Source organism: Grampus griseus (genome assembly GCF_964374135.1).
Source record: "Grampus griseus genome assembly, chromosome: 2".
In the NCBI taxonomy this organism is placed as follows: Eukaryota; Metazoa; Chordata; class Mammalia; order Artiodactyla; family Delphinidae; genus Grampus; species Grampus griseus.
In genome coordinates this window covers 171,711,386-171,733,321 of record NC_139018.1, presented here as the reverse complement: position 1 = coordinate 171,733,321, position 21,936 = coordinate 171,711,386, and the positions used below count along the sequence as shown (strand labels likewise).

The window sequence follows — 21,936 nt, the reverse complement described above, 5'->3', positions numbered from 1 at the left end:
TGCTTTCAAAGCCACGTGTTCATACCACAAACCCAGCAGTCTGTCATATCATGTTTGTACTTCTGTGACTGTGTCCACATGCCCTACTGGACCATGAGCTTTCTGAAGGTGTGAGCTGTCTCTGATTAACTTTGTAACCCAGGCACTGATTACAGAGTTGGGATCTTACAGGGGTTCAGTAAGTTCAGGTTGAACTGAATATCGCAGTCATATTTTAGCATCAGCTTAAGGAGAGCTATTAATTAATGAGAAAGAACTGAATTCCAAACTGGCCTTTTTGTATAATCTCTACACAGTCACTGCAGTTCAGCCACTTCAAGCACAACCCAAAATACAGTTCGTGGGCGTGAAGAGTGTTGCACATTTAACAATCTGCTGGGTGCCTTACTTGATAAAGCACACTGGAGAGAGCAGGGAGGGGAGGAAGCTTTTGAACTGGGTTTTAAAGGAGGCTTTGGCAGAAGGAGTGGGGAGGAACTGAGCTGAAACCTTTCCAGGGACCGGACTCCAGTTCTTTGGACTTACTTGAGGGTGGAATGGTAACAAAAAGGCCCATCAGATAATCTTTGGAAGTGCTCGAAAACTGTCAAATGAAAAATACTTGTTCCAACAATGGCCGAGCCACTAATCAGAGGGCGTCCACAGATGATGTGTATCTTATGCAACATTGATGGTGAAAGCAGCAAAAACACAGAATGAGAACCAGAAGTTCAGCAAAGCCTTCCAAAGAATCACACTGTTGCCAGAGAGAGGAGAGGTTTTCCATTTCTGTAAGCCAAGGGGCAAGACCAGAGCAATCGCTACAATGGCTGGTTTATGATGGAAATTTTAAAAGCACAAATAACCCCTTAAGGAGAGAAAAGCCACAAACACAAAATCTAGTTTCCATTATTTTAATCATTTCTAGTTCAATGGTTTTTTCAAGTGACTTAGCCAAGACCAAAGTGAGTAGCTATTACTGCAGCCAGAATTGAGTTATTTTGAATTAACAGAATTGAAACTATAAAAGGACTTGATTAGGTGCTGGTTGGACACTGTGCCCAGCCTTGCTGAGAGGTGTGGGTTGGTAAAGATCCCACTGGGAAGCGATTCCATCCTTTATTACTTTGTCCTCTGGGCAAAATGAAATGATTCATATTTGGAAATAAAATACTCAGTGGGAGGAAGGGTCATTTGCTTAAAGGAGTAAGACCATATTGCCCATGCAATTTGGGAAAGTCAACCTGAAGGATTTCTTTTGTATTTTATAAGTTGATTTCACTTTTTCATTTTTATTTTGAGTCTGAGACTCTATGTGGAAGAAGAGATTTTTCTTAGGTATTGAATATACAAACAAAAGTGATGGATTTGGGAGAAATCAGCACAGAGAGGTACAGGAAATCCAGAGCCAGTGTTAGGTCAACTGGGAGCATGTGGGTGGGGAGAAGAGGAAGGAGGAAAACTACGAGCATGGAAGCTGAGGGGAGAGACTGTGACACAAGGTGACAAGGAGAGATGCTGCCAAGACGTCCAGAAAGATCAGCTCTCGTGGGATACCTTCCTCTTCGTGTTCTCTTGTATGTCAGTGTCTCTTAAAATGTGGCACTGGATTGGATTCAACGCTCCGACTAACCTGGCATTGGACCATATTATCTGGTTCTTGTGCTCTGGTATTGTAGGTTTTTTGTTAGCCAAGTCATAATGTTGGATGATATTAAACACCTGTAATCTCCAGGTCACTTTTACATGAATGGCAATGGCTTCATAGCCAGACATAGGATATTATTTCTATTAAGTTATATTTCACTATTTTGCCTTAGAACTCCATCTCATCATGATTCCTCTAAATCCTGATTCTCTGGTCTTTAGAGCATTATTCATTTGCATATAAACTCATTGGCCATTGGCCTATGACTTCTCCAAAAATAATTGATAAAAATATCAGAAAGATGCTACCTGTTTCAAATACTCTAAAATGATAGGTTTCTCGGATTAAAATGCATCTGTTATTGAACATTTTCGGGATAGCACTATTCAAACAACTTGGTAATAATAATAGCTGGTATTTATTGAACACATAATTTGCTAGGTAATTCTCGCAGCAACCGTGTGATGTAGGAAATATCATTTTCCCATTTGACAGGTGAGGAAATTGAGACAAAGCCAGGTTGTCTGTAGTCACAAAGGTTATAGTAGCAAAGCCAGGCCTTCCACCAGGCTCTGTGGCTCTGGACTGATGCTCTGAGCCGTGACACCACACATACTCCATGTGTGTTCTCTTCCGTAATTGTCACTCTCAGAGGTGACAAGAGGGGGTTTCCATGGAACCCTCAGGTTGACCCCTCTAGTGACACTGTCACCAAGAGGAATTCATGTTATTTAGCATGACATTTTCATAGGGAAGCAGTGGTCATTTGCTATATCTTTGCTACATACTGACAACTTACGTTCAGTGTCCAATTTAGAATTTTTCCCGAAATTACCATCAATCTTACTCATCTGTGAGATTCCAGAATAAATCTTTCCCACATTTTGGAAGTTGACACATTTTCCCTTCAGGCCTCTGGCAGTCCTCCTGTTCTGCCTTATACTCTTGGTTGCAGGTACACGCTCAAACTAACCCATGGAGGGAAGATGAGTGTTTGGGAAAGGGCTGTTCCTCTAAGAAAGGGAGACTCCTCATGACACACGGCAGCAACTGAAAAGCCGGGACGGGGCGGGAACCAAGGGCGCTCAGTAGCGTCTCCTTTCTTTCTCCTTTCTTCCGGCTTTGTTGCTTCTCCCTGCGTACGTATAGTCCGTTTCTACCTTTCGTCCCCACAGCTTCCTCTGAGTTTCTGCAGCCTCTCAGTTTTAGCTTAAATAAGGCCACCCCAGCCATGACACTACGTGACCGTGGACCTCAAGTGCTCACAACCACCTAGACTTGCCCTTGACAAATTACAAGGACGGGTGGTTCATCTTCTTCAGTCTGAGAGCAAGGCATGGATCTAGGCTGCCTGTGGATGGGCGCCCCTCTAGGCGGCATGGCCAGCTCTGCCCAGGAGCGGTGAGGTCCGGCCCTCTGGCCTGCATTGCTCAGAGTTCACGTCTGTGGGAAGAGGCAGAACCTTCCAGCAGGGAGGAGGATTCCGCCAGCATGCTAAAGCATTGTTTTGTTCTTTTTTCTTTTCTTTTGGCCATGCCCTGCGGCTTGTGGGATCTTAGTTCTCTAACTAGGGATTGAACCCGGGCCCTTGGCAGTGAAAGTGTGGAGTCCTAACCACTGGACCACCGGGGGACTCCCCTAAAGTGTTGTTTTGAATTACCCATAAAGCAAGCAAGATTACAAAATCAGTTCTGCAATGACTGCACCTCTCAGTTCAATAGGATGTAATGCACTTGAACCTGGAAAAATTCAAGTAAAGGAATTGACTGTCTTATATTCTAAATTGGATTTCAGTGTTTCTTCTTCCAGTTTCAAAATCATACAAGGAATCTTTCTACTTCATCTTCACCACATTACGCTATCTTCTGTAAGCACTGGTCCAACTCACATTTTCATCTTTCTTTTGCCCCAGTCATAGCTTTAAAAAATAGACATTTTTTTTCTAATTGTACCATATCCTGAAGTTTAGCGAATTTGTATGTGTGCTCATAAAATGGTCAGAAGGGTCCTGGGTAGCCCCATAGTTTTTTTTCTTAGATTGAGTTCTTCTGAGGTTTTCCCTTTTACTGCTCCCCAAATTTTTCCTGACTTTGTGGACAGAGTTTAATTTTTTAAGAATTTGTCATTTTTCTTGAATTTCCTTTCCTTTATCTATTGTTTTTCTTTGTTCTTTTAAAAAAAATTTTAAAAGATTTTGGCTGTGTTGGGTCTTCATTGATGCATGGGGACTTTCACTAGTTGCGGCGAGCGGGGGCTACTCTTCGTTGCGGTGTGCAGGCTTCTCACTGCGGTGGCTTCTCTTGTTGCGGAGCACGGGCTCTAGGCATGCAGGCTTCAGTAGCTGCAGCACGTGGGTTCAGTAGTTGCGACACATGGGCCCTAGAGTGTGCAGGCTTCACTAGTTGTGGCACACGGGCTCAGTACTTGTGGCTCACTGGCTCTAGAGCACAGGCTCAGTAGTTGTGGCACACAGGCTTAGTTGCTCTACAGCATGTGGGATCTTCCCGGCCCAGGGATTGCATTGGCAGGCAGATTCTCAACCACTGCGCCACCAGGGAAGTCCCTAATTTTTAAATTGTTTTTGGTCCCTGGGCTCATATCTCCTTGCAAAGTCTCAGTCTCTCAAACCTCAAGCTCATGACTGATGTGTCCCATCATCACAGGCTCTAGGGAAATTGATCGCTCTCGCCTAACATTTTGGTCACTTCTACAGTAACAACCACTTCTCTGCTGGTCAGGATTAGTCCCTGAGAGCACTTCTCTTCACTCTTTACTTTCTGACAGAGGACAGCATATAAAGAATTCAGCAAATGCTATGCTTTTTTTAAGAACAAGACACGAGAGGTGTCTGGAAAGACATCTGCCCGTTGCCATTCCTGTGTGTCTTTTTGCTCCACTAGTGTTGATATGCTTCCTTTGCAAAAAAAAAAAAAAAAAAATTCTGCTGAGGGAGAAGCTGATGGTAGAGGATAAAGCCCCCATAACTGGCTGCTAAATCTGGCTGCCTTCGAGAATCACCTGGGGATCTTGTTAGAAAAATGTACTCACAGACCCCACCCCAGACCCACTCGATCAAAACCCCTGGGAATCCCAACAGAGCAAACCCCACCTAAGCCTTAGGCCAGGAGCTGAGGCCACTGTCCGTCATTCACTTCCATCGTGACAGCACAGTTTATCCTCACTGCAAAGCTCTCTCCTGGGAAGCTGTAAGTATTTTAATAGGTATCTTCTTAACATACAACTTCGAGTGCTATTACATGTTTCTTTTTCAGTAGGTCTTACTTTTCCATTGCTACAGCTGAATGATATGCTTTGACTCACCAAGGCCTGGTGATACTGTTATGTTTATCTCATTACATAAAAATGTCAGATTCATTTTACCATGTGTGAATTCTGATTCTAAACTTTCTCCTCCACTTTCTTTATTTGGCATCTTTGCCACTATCATCTTGCATGACATCCTTTCATATCTTTCTGATGCCTTCCCCTTTCCACTTATGTCCGTTTCAAGTCCCCTCAGTTATGTCAGTGACTTCTGTCAAATGCATTTCCCTCTAGTCTTTATAAGATTCACTTCATGTCTTGCCAACTCCTCTTTCTGATGTCATCCTGTTCACCAGATGTTTATATCATTGCTTATTGCACTTCCATGTCCTCCTTTCAGTGACAAAATAAGCCGCTGCTAATGAAAAAACTGCATGAAAACATTACTAATGTCCCTCAGTCTTCCAGTGCTATATCCATGTTGTCTAAGTCTGCAGCCTGGGCAGCATTTTCCATAACTGCAACTGTGCAACATCAGACCCACAAGCTATTGTAATTAGTTAAGGAATACTAGCTGTTTTATGGAGAACTTGGAAATTCTTAGATGCTTAGTACAATACAAGTTTATTTCTCAATCATGTTAGAGACCAATGTAGGTATTCCTTTGCTTTCCACATAGTGATTCAGGAAGCCAGACAAAGGGGAAGTTGATTTGGGGAAACCACTTAGCTCTCTCTGCCACACGTGTTGACAGATGTTTTACAAACAAAGAGACCTAAATTCTAATAAATTTGGGAAATGCTGAATCAAACACAATGTAACAGGGTCAGTTGTTTTGTTCTGTTTTTGCTGTAGTACTTCCTCAGGCTATTACCATCCTACATATGCATCATTCATTCATTTATCCACTCATTCAGTCATTCAAGTATAATTTAGAGACATAGGCTGTGGAAATAAAACCGTTCTAGCATCAGTTTTTCTTGTTTTCATGGAGGAGGCAGATCTTAATTTATCACACAATACAAAGTTAGTCACAAGCCCTGTGAAGTGCTATCGGGGAATATTATCGGAAGCTCTAGAGACACGAAGCAGGAGGACCCGGCTCGCCGTGGGCCAGAGGAGGCATCCCTGGGGAAGGGTAACTGAGCAAGGTGTCAGGGAGCTGTAGGTTTCACTAAGGCAAGTTGTGTTTGAGGAACTGTCAAAGGTAAACAGAACCAGACACTAGTTAAAGTGGAAAGAACATTTTTTTTTTTTTTTTTTTTGCGGTACGCGGGCCTCTCACTGTTGTGGCCTCTCCCGTTGCGGAGCACAGGCTCTGGACGCGCAGGCTCAGCGGCCATGGCTCACGGGCCCAGCCGCTCCGCGGCATGTGGGATCTTCCCGGACCGGGGCACGTACCCGTGTCCCCTGCATCGGCAGGCGGACTCTCAACCACTGCGCCACCAGGGAAGCCCGGAAAGAACATATTTTAATCAACGTTATGCTCCTGCAATAGGGAAGCAGGTCCAGCATGAACTGAACTTAACTTCAATTTGTACAGAGATGACCGGGTGTTCTAAAGGGAGAATCAGGGAGCTGGGAGGGGACCAGCGGGGCCTCGAGCAGAGTCAGGGATGTGAAAAACTAGCGAGCGTTGGTCACTATGAGCGTGGTTAGGCCTCTGTGTCTGTATCTGGCAGTGATGGAGGTAAGGATTCAATCCTCTCACAGAGACTGGGAGGCAAGGGGCCTGTCCTTCCTAATGGTTTCATTTCAAAGGAATGGAGTTTAGATCCTTGAGAAAGACACTGTGAGTTGTAGGAGATACATACATAATACATCTCAAAAGGACAGGAGAAGGAGTCACAATTTTAAGCCCTTTTTAGTATGTGCTCCAAGAAAGGGTGGTCCGGGGCCTATCCTCAGGTGTTGCTGGAACAAACAGTAAATCCTTTAGGCGGCCTTGTGCTTTCTCAGGCGGGCACTTGGAGGGGGCCTGGGGTCATCCTGGGGATGTGGCCTTGAGCTGTTAGAAACTACGCTCGTGTTTGTTTCGGTCCTTTAATTTGGGGAGAATAAGTGGATGAGATCATCTGCGCTGAGACTCTGCATTCTTTATGGGCCAAGGTTGAGGCTTAGTTGGGAGGAAGGCTCAGAGGGGCTTGGCTCGAGTCGGGTCGAGAAGAACATCTGTCAGAACCGAAAGGACACAGCGTGTCTGAGGCCAAGGCTGCGGCTCCCAGCCGGGCAGGGACCTGCAGACTAGAGCCCTGTGCGCAGGTGCACAGTTCCAGTGACCGCTTGGGGCAGCAAGAGATCTTCCAAGAGTGAGCAGAGACAGTGTGCTGGATTGGCACTTTGCCACACTCTGGATTCGAGGATAAGTGGGAGGGTAAGAGGAACTTTGGAGATTCAGAAAGAGGATTGCTGCAGCTCGGGTGCGAGATGGCCAGCCCTTCACACGGCTGTGGAGGGAGAATGTGTCAACGACAGGGGATGTGAGAGCACCTGGGGGGTAGAATCAACCGAACTGGACGAACACTGGATGGAGTGGGCGTGGTAACACAACGAAAAGAAAGACATCAGGATACAGCCTAATAGAACTGCGTGCAGAGCAACAACCAGGAGAGGCAGAGGGGCCTCCCTCAGGGCGGAGACACTCGGGGACACGAAAGGCAAAATTCCAGATGGATTCCATCTTGGCCCAGAATTCTAACACCTATTGGACATTTGTAATCCACAGAACATTCTTAGGGAAACATTATTCTAGAGATGTTTTCCAAATTTTTTTTCCCATTTTTATTCTCATACAAAGAAGCAAAATGTTCAAGTTCATGAGAGATTATAACATTCTCCTTCACATCTCAAACGTCTCTTTTGAGAATTACAGTAATCATAACACATTTTAAATCAGCTGTACTCCAGTAAAAATTTAAAATAAAAGAATCACAGTAATCAATGTCTACTATGTGCCAGCCACTCTTATAGACACCTTGATAATTATTGCTTATCTTCAGGATAATTTAGCAATTGGGTGGTTTTGTGGTCATTTACAGACAGGAGGACTGGGCCGCAGGTAAGCAACAATACTCACTCTAAGATCACACTGCCAGGAGGTGATGGACCCAGGTCGCAATAACCGGCAGGCTCTGAAGTCCACTTGGGTTCAAAGCTTTGCTCTTTCTCACTGGCTGTGACCTTGGGCACAGAAGTTAACCTCTGGCTTCCTCGGCTTCCTCATGTATTAAATGGCAAACATACTTACAACTACTCACGAAGTTGTTATAAGATCAAATGAAGCGATCTGAACAGCTGGCAAGTATGAGCACTCCAGAAATGTTTATTATTCCTCCCCCATGCTCACCCCACAGAGAGGATAACTCCCTCTTGGCCATTCAGATTCTTCCTCCTACCTTTCAGGACGCTGTCTCTCCATCTCTTGGACGAGTCGTCTCCCTTCCTCGTGACTCGTCGGTTATGAGTGGCCGTTCCTCCCTCCTGAGGTCTGACTTCCACTCCCAGGCACAGCCTGGGTCTGTTTGGCTCCAAAAGTTCAGAGTCTGTTCTCTTTCTCTTCCAAGTGTCCTTCCTCCACCATTCAGCTCTTGGGAGGACTTTGACTTCTTTTATCCTTTTAAAGACTTTGCATCCTCTCTAATGAGCAAAGTGTCCACAGATGTCTGTGATTTCATCACTGCTGGTCTCATGAAGACACAGCTGATTCTGTACAGATCTCACACACAATGACCTCAGTTTCCCAATGTTTTGGTTAAAAGGTAAACCACAGTTGGAAGCGGCTCCAGACGCTGATCCTTCTGTTGTTCTTGGGGCGTTCCCTGGAATTTGAACTGCTCAGGCCAGCTCTCTTCTATCTGCAGGCTATTGTGGATGTTAATAAGAAACGAAGATTTAGCACCTCACCTTGCTCACTCACTGGAGGATGTCTCGCAGGCACTCAGTCTCCATAATAGAACATGAAATCTTGCTCAGTAGTCTCGGCACCTGTTTAGTTTGGTGTAGTATAGACTCTGAGCCAGGTAGCCTGGGTTTAAACCCGGACTTCGCCACTAACTAGCCAGGAAATGTTGAGCAAGTTATTTAGCTTCTAAGTGGCCCACTTTCCCCATCTGTAAAATGGGATAGTCGGCACAAAAGAGTTTTTATATATAAAGAGACTGGCACATAGTAAACACTTACATAATGTCATTTATTTTTTTTTTCCTTTTTTCCTTTTTTGCGGTACGCGGGCCTCTCACCGTTGTGGCCTCTCCCATTGCAGAGCACAGGCTCCGGACGCACAGGCTCAGCGGCCATGGCTCACGGGCCCAGCCGCTCCGCGGCATGTGGGATCTTCCCGGACCGGGGCATGAACCCGTGTCCCCTGCATCGGCAGGCGGACTCTCAACCACTGCGCCACCAGGGAAGCCCACATAATGTCATTATTTGCCCCAGCACCTTAGTTAGGTATAAAGAAATTCCTAAATAGAGAGCGTTCAGTTCTTTAGGCTGAGATATAAATAACGGTTCATGTCTCAAGACATTTAATTTTCCTCTTGCTTTCTGTCTACAGCCTGCTTCACTAATGCATTTGACAATTCTCACAAAGGGTAAATGATAAATGAGAAAGCCACCATTTTGGTCCACTTATTTTATTCCAAGCTCTATTAAGAAATATAGTGAAGAAAATGTTGATTCCATTGAATAACAGGAGTTTTGGGTATTATCACTGTTACTTAAAAAATTATTTGTGTTACTCTCTGTTATCACAGAGAATAAGGACTTTGCTGTATTTTTGAATTTAACAATTCTTTTTTTAAAAAAATAATTACCAAGGAAGGAAACAAGAACAATTCTTCTCGAGTTGTTGATGCCTTTCAAAATGCTGAATTACCTCTCTGTACCTGTTTCCAGAATTCTAAAATGGGGATAAAAATGTTATCTGCATCATAGAGCTGCTAGGAATTTTATTTTATTATTTAAAAAAATAAATTTATTTATATATTTTTATTTTTGGCTGCATTGGGTCTTTGTTGCAGCACATGGGCTTTTCTCTAGTTGCGGCGATCGGGGGCTACTCTTTGTTGCGGTGCGCGGGCTTCTCATTGCCGTGGCTTCTCTTGTTGCGGAGCACAGGCTCTAGAGTGCAGGCTCAGTAGTTGTGGCGCACGGGCTCAGTAGCTGTGGCTCGCGGGCTCTAGAGCACAGGCTCAGTAGTTGTGGCGCACGGGCTTAGTTGCTCCGCCGCATGTGGGATCTTCCCGGACCAGGGCTCGAACCCGTGTCCCCTGAATTGGCAGGAGAATTCTTAACCACTGTGCCACCAGGGAAGCCTCTAGGAATTTTAATTTTATTAGGTAATAACATGGAAAGGGCTTAGAGTGATACTCAGTACAGAGTAAGTGCTAATAAATATTATTTATCATTTTCTTCAACATAAACACAATTTCATGGGTTATCTGATTTCCAAAACAGCCTTCCCAGCGTGATTAGCGTAGATTGGCCCCACCTGTTGAAAGCAGGGCTCCCTTTCCCTGGCCTCACAGATTTCCTCCAAAAGCCACAGGGCCTGGGTATCTGAATCGAAGAGTGCAGTAGTTAAAATCCTGTTTGCTGGCTGGAGAAATGCAGAGAAGCAGAGGAGATCTGGTGTCTTAGCAGTGATTGATCTGCACTGACTCTGTTATCACAGCACTTCCACGGCACACTTCCTGGGCAGATGAGTCATGTTTCCTGGAACTGTCTGTCAGAGGAAGTGCGCTTCTAGGACGCCTGGCATTTTGCTTAGAATTCAGATAAGCTATTTCAATTCTAAGGACAACCGCTGTTCAAAACCACACGTAAAAAGCGAAAACAGTGTGCCAAACGATTCAGTTGAAGACTCCCTACCGGATGTGAATCTAGCCTTGGACGAAGCAGGATCATGATTCACAAGGAGTTTAGAATGAAGCGTATCCATTGGTTAATTAAGCCAGATACTTTGTAGTGTCACTAAGTGCAACAAGAAGCATTTTAGAAGAATTTTAAGACTCCCAAGTAAAATGCCCAAGTAACATGCGAGTTTTTTTAATTACAGAAAATTTAAGGGAGAGATGTTTATTTCAGTGTGATCAAAATCCCTTTCCTCAAAGGCAAATGCTGATCACTTGTCACCATCCCTCACAATGAAGAATTTTCATGGGATTGCATTAATTTGCTGCAGTTGAGGCAAATACAGCAGCCTTCAAAAGAGAGCCTTTGCTCTCAGATTCAAAAGAAACTGTGTGTTTCCCCTCTCAGTATCCTCTCAAACATGAAGGACAGGATCAGGTTAAATAATAATCAGACCTACCAATAATTTCCACACTACCCGCAAGCCAGTGAAAATTCCATTTGATGCTCAAAACTTGAAATTGCTCTATCCACACTTCCTTTCCTGGTGGTCCTCACCGAGCTCTGCTTCTCAGACCACAGGCATCGGGTGCGTGCAAGGTCTCTTCCATCATCCAACAGACACATGGCACGAAGCAGAAGGCTAAATTCAGAAATTGGTGGTCATTGTTGTGGATTTCAGTTAATTACACTGATTGACTATGTTTTACAATGGGAACAATTTCCACCTGCAACATTTCAGAATTTTTTCAAAAATGCCATCTCTACCCTTCAGTTCTTACATGTACTTATGTACTGAACAGGCTTTCTTCTCCCGCCCTCCCTCAGTTGGGGAAGAGTCTGCATGGCAGGGCTTTCGGTCCTTCCAGCTCCAGGTTCTAAGATTTCATGCTGTGCTATAGGTCCCTCCCTGTTTCTGAGTCCGTCTGTAGCAGATGGTTAGGCTTTTAAGAGGCAGAATAATCTTTTTTAAATGTTGACTGCTTCACATTAGCGGTAGAGTTGGCAGAGGGAAGGCTGCGGTTCATGGAATTAAATGTTCATGTATATACGAGGGAGAATATGCTTGGCTTTCAAAGCATTTCACTTCCCACTGGGGAGGGAATTAGGCACTTATTGGTCCATCAGTGACTATCAAAACTTATGTTTGTGAGAGCTTTTTAGTCCCTGAACATCTGAAAGAATGATTTTTTAATAACGAATTAGTCTAATTAATAATAAAAACCTAGTTATGATTAAAAAAGGAAGCATTGGGGACAAAATATGGTTTTAAATTAATGCTGGAGGAGATTACTTTATATAATAACATTTTAATGGGCTAATTTTCATGGATAATCTTGAGACACATAAAAATGATTATGGAGACAGACAATATAATATTTTTAGTAGACCAGCTGGGTATCTGAGAACCTAAACGCGTATGGAATTCTGACACTGGAAAAACATTACCAGTGCACATCTACATTGCTATGTCAGTAGGTCCCCAGAGACAGTGCTTTAAAAATAAACTTACCTGATTACACAGGCATACAGTCATTGCAGACATTTTAGAAGATATAGAAAAACCTAGATAAAATAAAAATAACCTAAATTACATCATTACTGATAATATTTGGTGGTACTTATTTCCTGTAGTTCCATCCTATATATTTATTTTATTTTAATATTTGAAGGGGATCATTTTGTACATACTGTCCTATAATGACTTTTTTACATGTAACAGTAGCTTGCGAATGTTTCTCCTTGTTACTTATTTATCTCCTTGTTACACCACAGCATTTGCAACATAGAATGTTCCACCATCACAATACAGCCACCCATTCTTGTTGTAAAACACATAGAATCTTTGCACATTTCCACTATTATAAACAATGCTGAGATAAAACATCTTTGTAGTTAAACCTTTGCATACATCCATGATTAAACAATGATTAACCAACCAAACAAACCCAAATCGGCCTTTGTGACTTCTAAAATAAGTAATATGTAGAAAGCAAAAATAAATATCAATGCGCTATTAAGAGGGGACAGCAACTAGCCACCCCATGGAAAAGAGACTATATGGTCTGTGTTTGAGACAGACCTGTAATTCAGAGTGACACAAAATAACTCAGCATGTGGTCTTTCAATGGTGTTTCTTTGTCTCCTACAAAGCCCAGCACTGAGTCATTGTTTCCTTTTAGATGGTACCTCATGCTTCCTGCTGCAGCCTGCAGCACATGGCAGTGCGTTTCCCGGGCCGGGGGAGACGTGTGCCTCTGTATCCGAGGGCACTGTGAGAGCGCCCGGTGTCTCACGGGGAGGCTTTACCTCCAGGGCCATCACGGCGCCCTCTAGAGCCTACCGCGCTCTGCTGATGTGCTTTCCTTTAAACCTTTGCCTAGTTTACCTCCACAATTGGATTCCTTTTTTACCCCGAGGCTCTTCTCACCCACAGTGGGAGCCTTTTACCCTACTTGATGAATCTTGCTTGGCAATTTCTCCTGTTGTTACAGGAACATTTCAAAGCCCTTCAAATTTAAGGTAAACTCTGAAAGCTCCAAGTTTATCCAGGAGATTTGTTTGTAAACATTGAATAACAATGTTCTCAACAGCTGTTCTGATAAAGCGGTTCCCATAGTTCCTGGTACACTTGTTTTTTGGGTGGGGAAAATAGGAAGAGGTGCTCCAAGAATTCACCAGTTCCCACTCCTCTGGAGTTCCAGGGGCCGAGCAGCCAGAGCTGCAGGCTGGCTGGCCGGATGGAAAGGGGAGAGGAGGCTGCAACAGGAAAAAACACAGGTAGAGCCACTTTGCTTACCGGTGGTCTCTCCCTGATCCGCTCACCAGGGCAGCCTTGACAGATTTCCCAGTGTCCTCTTCGCCACCAGCCCTGCCATGATCCACCATCTCCCTCCACTCAGACACACACTCCGTGGTCCGTCTGCCCCACTGCATGATCTGCACTGGGCTCTGCACCCCACACACAAAACCAGGTCGTCATAGCAACATGCTGCCCCTGACGGCCATCCATCTCCTCGCAAGTGATTCATTGATTTGTTACTTCCCCGTCTGGTCTGCCAGGGATGATTTCTGAGAAATATTTTATGTGAGTCAGTTCAAGTTCTTTCTACCTACCCATCATATTTTTTCTCTCAAAACTATTTCTGTTATGGTTTCTTTAGAAACAAGGTTGGTTCCCTTTGCCTCTGACCAAGAGTTAGAATAACATTTGGGGTACTTTCCATATGCCAGGACTCATCCTCAACCTATTACCTGGTTTGTCTCATTTGCTAAGCACAACAACCCTATGAGATAAGTACCATTAAGATGCCAAGTTTACAAAGAAGTCTTAGCTTACGGAGGTTAAGTAATTTTCACAAGATTATATTCTAAGCAAATTTTAGTGCTAGACTGGACTTTGAATCTAGAGCCTGACACTGACCACATTGAATATACTCTAGTGTGTTCCTACAGTAAAATTACTGTCCGGCTCTCAGTTGAAATATAATCTTCTACTAGTGACATTGACTTCAGAAAGCCACTCTGTGAACTCACTGAGTATAGTTCTCAGAAATGTAAGTATCTTCTTTACATTGACCAGAATTTTTGCTCTGTAAAACTATCAGGGATTCTCTACTATACCTAGAATTCTCCCTCACGGCAGATGAATTATTTCAATTACATATTAAACTCTAAAGGATAAAGTTCTTTTGGGGTTTTTAAAGATTTCTTATAGGAACTGGACCAAAATTTTTTTCTGGAAGTTTCTCCATATTTTAATGATACCACCTCAAAGAAACTCTTGATTTAATTTCTTTATATGGACTATGTTTAATTCTTATGATTAAACCTCCACTATAAAAATGTTTTTCTTCCAGAAAAATTTCAAGTAAATAGGAAAAACAGTAGTTAGAAAAAGTGTGAATTCAATGCTGATCTAAAATAGAAAGGGCTAAGTTTTAGTTGTTACTCACTGTGATTCTAAAGTGGGTTTAGAAAAGAAGTCTATCTATACATCCCAAACTGAGATAGGAGACAATTAGTTATAATTTCATTCATTAGGATCACAAATTTTCAAAATCATAAAACCATTTAGCAACAAAGAGGCCCTTGAAAAGCACACTTCTATTCTGAGAGTTCTTGCAGTTCATAAAGTTGATTCTTGCTGAGGGAACAGGTTACACATTAGCTGACCCTGGGTTTCTCCAGACTTGAGTTCCAGTGATTCGTAAAGTACCTACAAAAACCTTAATCTTAAAAAAATCTCACTCTGTCAGTGATATGTCTTTGGTTTTCTGTCTTCCATTTTGTATGCATGGGTCTGTACTATTTAGGAGTCCACGGATCATTTCACATTGCAACCGTAGTCAGAAATCTCTAATGGTCTCATCAACTCTGCATGCACCGAATTATCAAACCCATGCAAAGGAAGTAGATAGAAATTGGCAAGCAAGACTTCTGCAAGAGATTTCCTTCCTCTCTGAGTGTTGTAAGAGTGGTTGAGCTGTTTCAGGGTGGCGCGGGGGTGGAAGATCTAAAACACAAAAACCCTAAACGAATCTTCTCCTGAAGAGGATAACTGAAAAGATTCTACACAGCAGGTTTTGTACATATACATATCCACATCTGAAGGTACATTAAATGGCAACTTGAAAATGTAAACAGCATTTCAATTATTAAAAAAAAACCAAACCTCTAGACACAGTTATACAAATTCGATCTTCATATTCAAAGTAAGAATCTCAGTCTTTCACTTCTTAATTTCTGCTAGTCCCCTTCCTATGGACTCAAGGCCTCAAATACTGTTCAGATGGGGTAAATCTTGGGGCTTTCTAAAAGCCGGGAATGGTACCCTTAGCGGAACCAAGCCACATGCTGGCCAGGAGTCCCAGTGAGTCACAGCTGGGATGGCCTGTGGTTAACATTCTGCTCTGAAAACAGAATCAGGAACAGCAGGCACCCACTGGTTTCCACGGTAACCAGTATTTGTGTACTTTGAAAAATGACTGTTCCTTTTTGGGTGGTAAATTTAACGAGGGAATGAATTGTTGAGGTGACCTTAGCCATCTGTGTGAGTATAAACAAAAACCTGTGATTTAATTAAGTGTAAGTGTTAGAAAGACATAAAATTAGGGGTGTGGGATTTTTTCTTCTAGAGAGGTATTTTTCTACACTAATTAAGTCATTAATTTATTTGACATTATATGTAAGTATTTTCATCAACGTCTATTTGATGTTTATTTCAACGTATCATTCTCTTCCCTCCAAAGGCAAAAAGAAACTACTTGTTATTCACCACTGTTCCCCCCAGACCCACTCCCTTTGCCCCCAACCCCCATTCCATTCACAGTGTGTTATTTAAGAGCCACTGGGATCAGGGGCTCTCCTTCAATGAAGTAATTCCATCCGGAAGGAAGAAAAAAACATCCCCTGCAAGTCATGTGAAAGTGTCACATTTCTTAACCTTACCGAGCTGGGAGGCAAAAGCACTATACTCTTTATGACCGTGCACAGCATCTAAACTAGGGCTCCTCAAAGTGTTGCCACCTAGTTTTTCAGAAGATCCACGAAGCTTAAGGCAATTATAGTTCTAGAGAGATCTTACCTCATGTTTTGTTGGATAAAGATGAAGTAATTAAAGTTTTGGTCACTGCAGTACAATCCAAAGTTTAGAATGAGCCTTTTGGAGTGGAAACCAGTAGAGCGTTTTCTTGTTTATTATGCTTTGGCGTGAGAACAGTATGTTTATTTTTGTACTAATTAGTCTTGAATTGGAATTCATACCCTAGGTTTAATAGAAACTCTGTGGCTGAAATAAATACCCTGCAGTGAAGCAATAGTTTAGGAATAAACAGGTTACCATACAGACCTTCTTCCCCCTCTACCTCCTGCAGTGGGTGGTGGGTCTGGAGACGGGGCGTGGAGGGCTGTTTTTGTTTCCTCTTCTTTTTATGTGGCTTTATTCTTTCTCTCATTTTTGCTCCCCCTTCATGTCTTCTGTCAACCACCTACAGTATTAGAAGTTTGATAATAAATACATATATCCAAAGCAGCAGTGTTTAAAAAATTAAAAGGAAGCTGCAGGGACAGGTCTGAAAACTAAACCTCATCTTTATCATTTGCATAAAATGCTTAAGTTTAGTACTTAAGAGTGAGTGATATAATGGACTTCTGAGTTTCTCTTTTTAAATCTCAACTGACCTTCCCCGCGTCGCACAGAAATGTACGGCCGATCTGCTGCCCGTTTTGAGAACTCAGTGAGACGACCCAAATTTAGAAATCTGCGATTTTTATTATGACCTTGAACAAGGGCCTTCTGCAGAGTGGCCACAAAGGACGCAGACCTTTTGCTGCCTGAAAGGAGCATGCTGAAGTTTAGGACTGTAAGACCCTAACATGTATCTAACTGTGCAGCGTTAAAGGAACCATGCAGATTAAGTGCCATTAAAATCAATGCAGCCGTCGGGGAGATGGCTGTGTTCCTTCTCTGAAGCTGTTGTATTGGGAACCTGCCCTGGACAGAGCCCTGTGCTAGGCTGTGAGGGGATGTAAGAGGTAGTCTGGGCTCTAAGGAAACTCGTAATCAGTAGGGGAGAGAGACACACATGCCCATCACCAGAATGTGCCCATTTCCACAAAGAAGCACAAATGAAAAGCTGAGGGGTTTCAAAGGAAAACTAATTTATGACCGGCTACAGGGATTAGGGAAGGCTCCGTGGAGGGGCTTTGTAGAATCCGATTAAGAAGCTTTCCATCCTCGAATCAACATGCTTCAAACAGTATTTTCTATGATAACATTTCAATAAATAAAAATAATTTGGTCAGTGTGGAATTTACTGAATCCAGATGATACATTTACATACAGACACACACAAGCACATACACTCACACGTGTGTACTCTCCAAGTGAATAATAAAGGAAGTGCATGATCAGACATTTTCCATTTTTTTTATAATGGGCAGCTCATCCCAAGGGTAACTGGAACAAAGCATTTCATGTGGACATTTGGAGATTAAAAGAAAATGTAGTGGCCTGAGTCATGAGGAAGCCAATCTTTTTGGATTATCATTATTTTTACCAATTGAAGAGATATGGCAAAGGTGTTTATTTTTTTAGTTTGGAGATATGTATCTGATGAAATTAGGCAGATAAAAGGTACCCAACAGGATGTATAAGTACCTCAGTCGGGAAATGGGCAAAGACCTCAGCAGAAAAGTTGCAAGAAAAGAAAAAGAAATGCCCAGTAAACATGAAAGAAACTTCAACCCCAAAGTAACAACTTAAGACAATTACAAAAAGAAAACAAATTTTCACTATTAGCCCCAGTTTTTAAAATAATGGCAGTCATAAAATATTTCCATAAACTGCTGGTGAGAGAATAAATTGGTATAAACTTTCTGGTAAGAAGTTTAAAAATATATATCCAGAGCCATGAAAGATCATGGTCTTTAATTCATTCCCTTTATAGGAATCTTTCCTAAGAGAAATTTAAACTATCAGGCAAAGACTTATATTTATTGGCCCCCAGACTGGAAATATCCTAAGTGAACAACAGTAGAATTATAATGTAAATACAGCATATTCGGAACAGAGGGCTTCCCTGGTGGCGCAGCGGTTGAGAATCTGCCTGCCAATGCAGGGGACATGGGTTCGAGCCCTGGTCTGGGAAGATCCCACATAGAGCAACTGGGCCCGTGGGCCACAACTACTGAGCCTGCGCGTCTGCAGCCTGTGCTCCACAACAAGAGAGGCTACGACAGTGAGAGGCCTGCACACTGCAATGAAGAGTGGCCCCCACTCGCCACAACCAGAGAAAGCCCTCACACAGAAACGAACACCCAACACAGCCAAAAATAAAAATAAATAAATAAATTTATAAAAAAAAAAAAATACAGCATATTCGTAGTATTTTGTGCCACTATTAAAAATGTTTGCATAGACTATTTAGTGAAAAGCAGGGAACACCATTTAATGTGTAGCCCAACTTGATACACGCACATATTCCCCTGCACACGTATGTGTGTATGTACGTATACAAACAAATGAAAAAAATGTTGGTAAGAGAAGCTTCTGGTATTAACAAAATATTAACTGTGGTTCTCTTCAGTGGGATTAATTTTTGTATCTTCCTTTCAGAGTTTTCCAAAATGTCTAATTGTTTATAGATAGTATTTATTTTAAAAATTTATAGCTTACAGTTACAATACTGTTATTCACTGAACATCTCTCACGTGTGATTCATATGTGAACCCATCTCCCCTGGCCCAGCATTTCCTTCTTCTGTGCCTGGATTATATTGGGTTGGCCAAAGTGAACTTTTTGGCCAACCAATAATTTGGAGGGACCTCTCTGTATATAATTATCTATTTTTAATTCCTGCACTCAACCCACCTCAGGAGATTTACCCGTAACTTTTGAAGCAAGGAACAGCTTTTGCTGCACGAGTGGACTTTGCTTTTTCCATCTGACAAGCCTTGTAGGTTTTCACACTGGAAGGTCTCTCTCTGATTGCAGCTGTATGATGGCCCACGGCGCATGGGGCGCTATTGTGGAGCAGACATTCCACCTTCAGGGAGCACCACGGGCTCCAAGCTTCAAGTGCTGTTTTATACCGACGGGGTCGGTTACCATGAGAAAGGATTCCAGATGCAGTGGTTCATCCAAGGTAAGCCCTCTGCTGATCTCAGTTGTATTTGGTAGTTGCTATTTGACCAAGAACCGTTCCCTTTGCAATTCTATATTTGGAAACAGTACCATTCACGAATAGTGGAACTGATCTTCGGTGGCTGTGGGGTGCCCATGGCTGTGGCAACTTGAAGCGGGATCTCAGTTCCTCGACTAGGGATCGAACCCAGGCCGCGGTGCTGCCCCGGCTCTTGTCTGCTTTGTAAAAAGAATTTTAACAAAGAGGTGGAAAACAGTGAAGCAGGTAAAGTGTTTATTAGGAGAGGAATACGTGTGGAGAAAGCACGGGTGGGCTTAGGTTGAGAGAGAGAGCTGTGCCTCGGGGGTCGTTTAAATCACTTATATGGGGCAGTTCTTCCGGGTCTCCTCTGGCCAATCATCTTGCTCTGTCTGGCTCTGAGTCCGTATTTGGTCTGACTCGGGGCCCTCCCCTGTGTGCGCCTGCACTTCTTAGCAAAGGTGGATTTCAGCTCAAGGATCTCTGGGAAGTTGACATATTATGGTCTGAACATATTATGGTCTGGCGCCCCCTCCCTTCTCCGAGTCCTGAGGACCCTTTCTGTGCATGTGTAGTTTGCGAGGTCTCCTTGACCTCAAGAATGGGAAATAGGGCTTCCCTGGTGGCGCAGTGGTTGAGAGTCCGCCTGCCGATGCAGGGGACACGGGTTCGTGACCCGGTCCGGGAAGATCCCACATGCCGCGGAGCGGCTGGACCCGTGAGCCATGGCCGCTGAGCCTGTGCGTCCGGAGCCTGTGCTCCGCAACGGGAGAGGCCACAGCAGTGAGAGGCCCGCGTACCGCAAAAAAAAAGAATGGGGAATATATGGTCTCTCTATCTTCTCTCCAAGCAGGGCTCAGCTCCTCCTTGCTCCTTCCATTCTCTTTATCATGGAGCGTCTGTCCACAAGGGACAGCTTCCAGCTGCTCAGCCTGGGGCCCGTCTATCTCCTACCTCAGAACCTGCGTGGTAATCTAGTGCCCAGCCTCAGAAAGTTTTCTCAGACGTTGGTGGCCCTTGGAGAGTTGAATCCTGTTGGAGTTAAGACCAGAAGTGAAGTCCACGTGGACAGGATTTGGGTAACTGCTTCAGGAGGTGCAGCCGTAAATTGCTTACGAGAAAGGAGGAAGCAGAAGGAAGTTTCTAGGGGTGAAGGCCTGTACCTGGGTGTGGCAAGCAGGTCACAGGGTGCGATGGAGTCTCTCGGGGGAGTGGAACAGAATGAGATTTAAGACTCACCCTGACACTGAGCAGAGAAGGAGTGACGGGGATAGAAGGGAAGGAAGGAGGGTCGATCAGAGAGACAAGGGGGAGGGAGAGGACTGGGCTGTGAGGGGAACCCGAGCAGAAAGCTTGAGCCAGTGATGCAGTAAGCCAAGGACAGGGGTCACATCTGCCAAACGAGTAGGGGCAGGTGAAAGCCTGCCTACGACCTGGTGGTTCCCAAAACAGGTAGGGATCACCACTCCTCTGAAGATGAAAATTGGTTTTAAGCGCAAGTTCTGAAACTTCTAGACTGACCTCATGTGGGCCAGTCGAAAGGCAGAGGACCGCAGGCGGTGCTTCTCAAACCCTGGTCCCCCAAAGCAGCAGTAGAATTTGTGAGAAATGCAAATTCTCAGGCCCCATCCCAGAACTATGGAATGGCAACCTCTGAAGGGAAGCCCAATAATCTGTGTCTTAACTAGTCCCCCTGGCGAGTACAGTTGAGGACCACTCTCCTAGAGTGATTGAGACCTGAAAAATATAGTCCTCGTGAATATTATACAAGCAGTTCTAGGCCAAGAGCTCACTACTATGATTCAATCAGCTTGAAGGAGGAGTGGAGTTGCCATGTTACACCTGGAATCACACACAGACATTCTGAACGGTGGTCCTGCTGTCACAGTCAGGGGTGAGCCCAGGGTGAGCATATGTGAATGTGTGTTGAGGGTTTTTAACGTCATAGTACAGGTATTATATGCATCGCAGCACTTTACACAACTGGAGAACCCTATCATATACTTGAGAATGTACGACGTTCTATTATGAACTGGAGCCTGAGTATATTTCGTTAAAATATACGTATAGGGTTTTTCAGTGTTTAAAAATATTCAGTGGTAATCCACAGCTACTTATAACTTGAAATACAGATTATAAATTCCCAAAGTGCATGAGCTTTGATAATTAAGCTTGTGGAAGTTCGGGATTGTCCTTTTCATCAAATAGGTAGATTTAACCTTGGAATGTCAATTTATTGATCTATTAAATGAAGGAGCTGGATTGAGTCGTCTCTGTAATACAGCCCGTCTCTGGTATTGTGTGATTCAGAAATAGCCTGACTCTGAGGGAACTGGAGACAGTGTGGAAAGACCTAGAAGAAACAGGAAAATCTTGGGACATGGTCCAGATTCTGAAGGGCAAAGGGTATTTTCCAGAACGGTGTTTCTCAAGCTTCCACGTGGATATGCGTCAGTGGGGATCTCGTTAGGATGCAGATCCTGATGTGAGGGCTGAGGTAAGGCCCATGGATCTGCATTTCTGAAAAGC

The 21,936-nt window shown here is 43.5% G+C and overlaps 1 protein-coding gene across 1 annotated transcript in view; it reads left to right on the top strand.

The window, feature by feature from the left end:
* Nucleotides 1–21,936, top strand: part of CUBN (cubilin) — a 264,469-nt gene that overhangs the window by 69,879 nt on the left and 172,654 nt on the right. Inside the window, exon 28 of the mRNA XM_082649450.1 lies at nt 19,239–19,389. Within this exon, the coding sequence (XP_082505576.1) occupies nt 19,239–19,389 (151 nt within the window). The remainder of the gene's footprint in view (nt 1–19,238; nt 19,390–21,936) is intronic.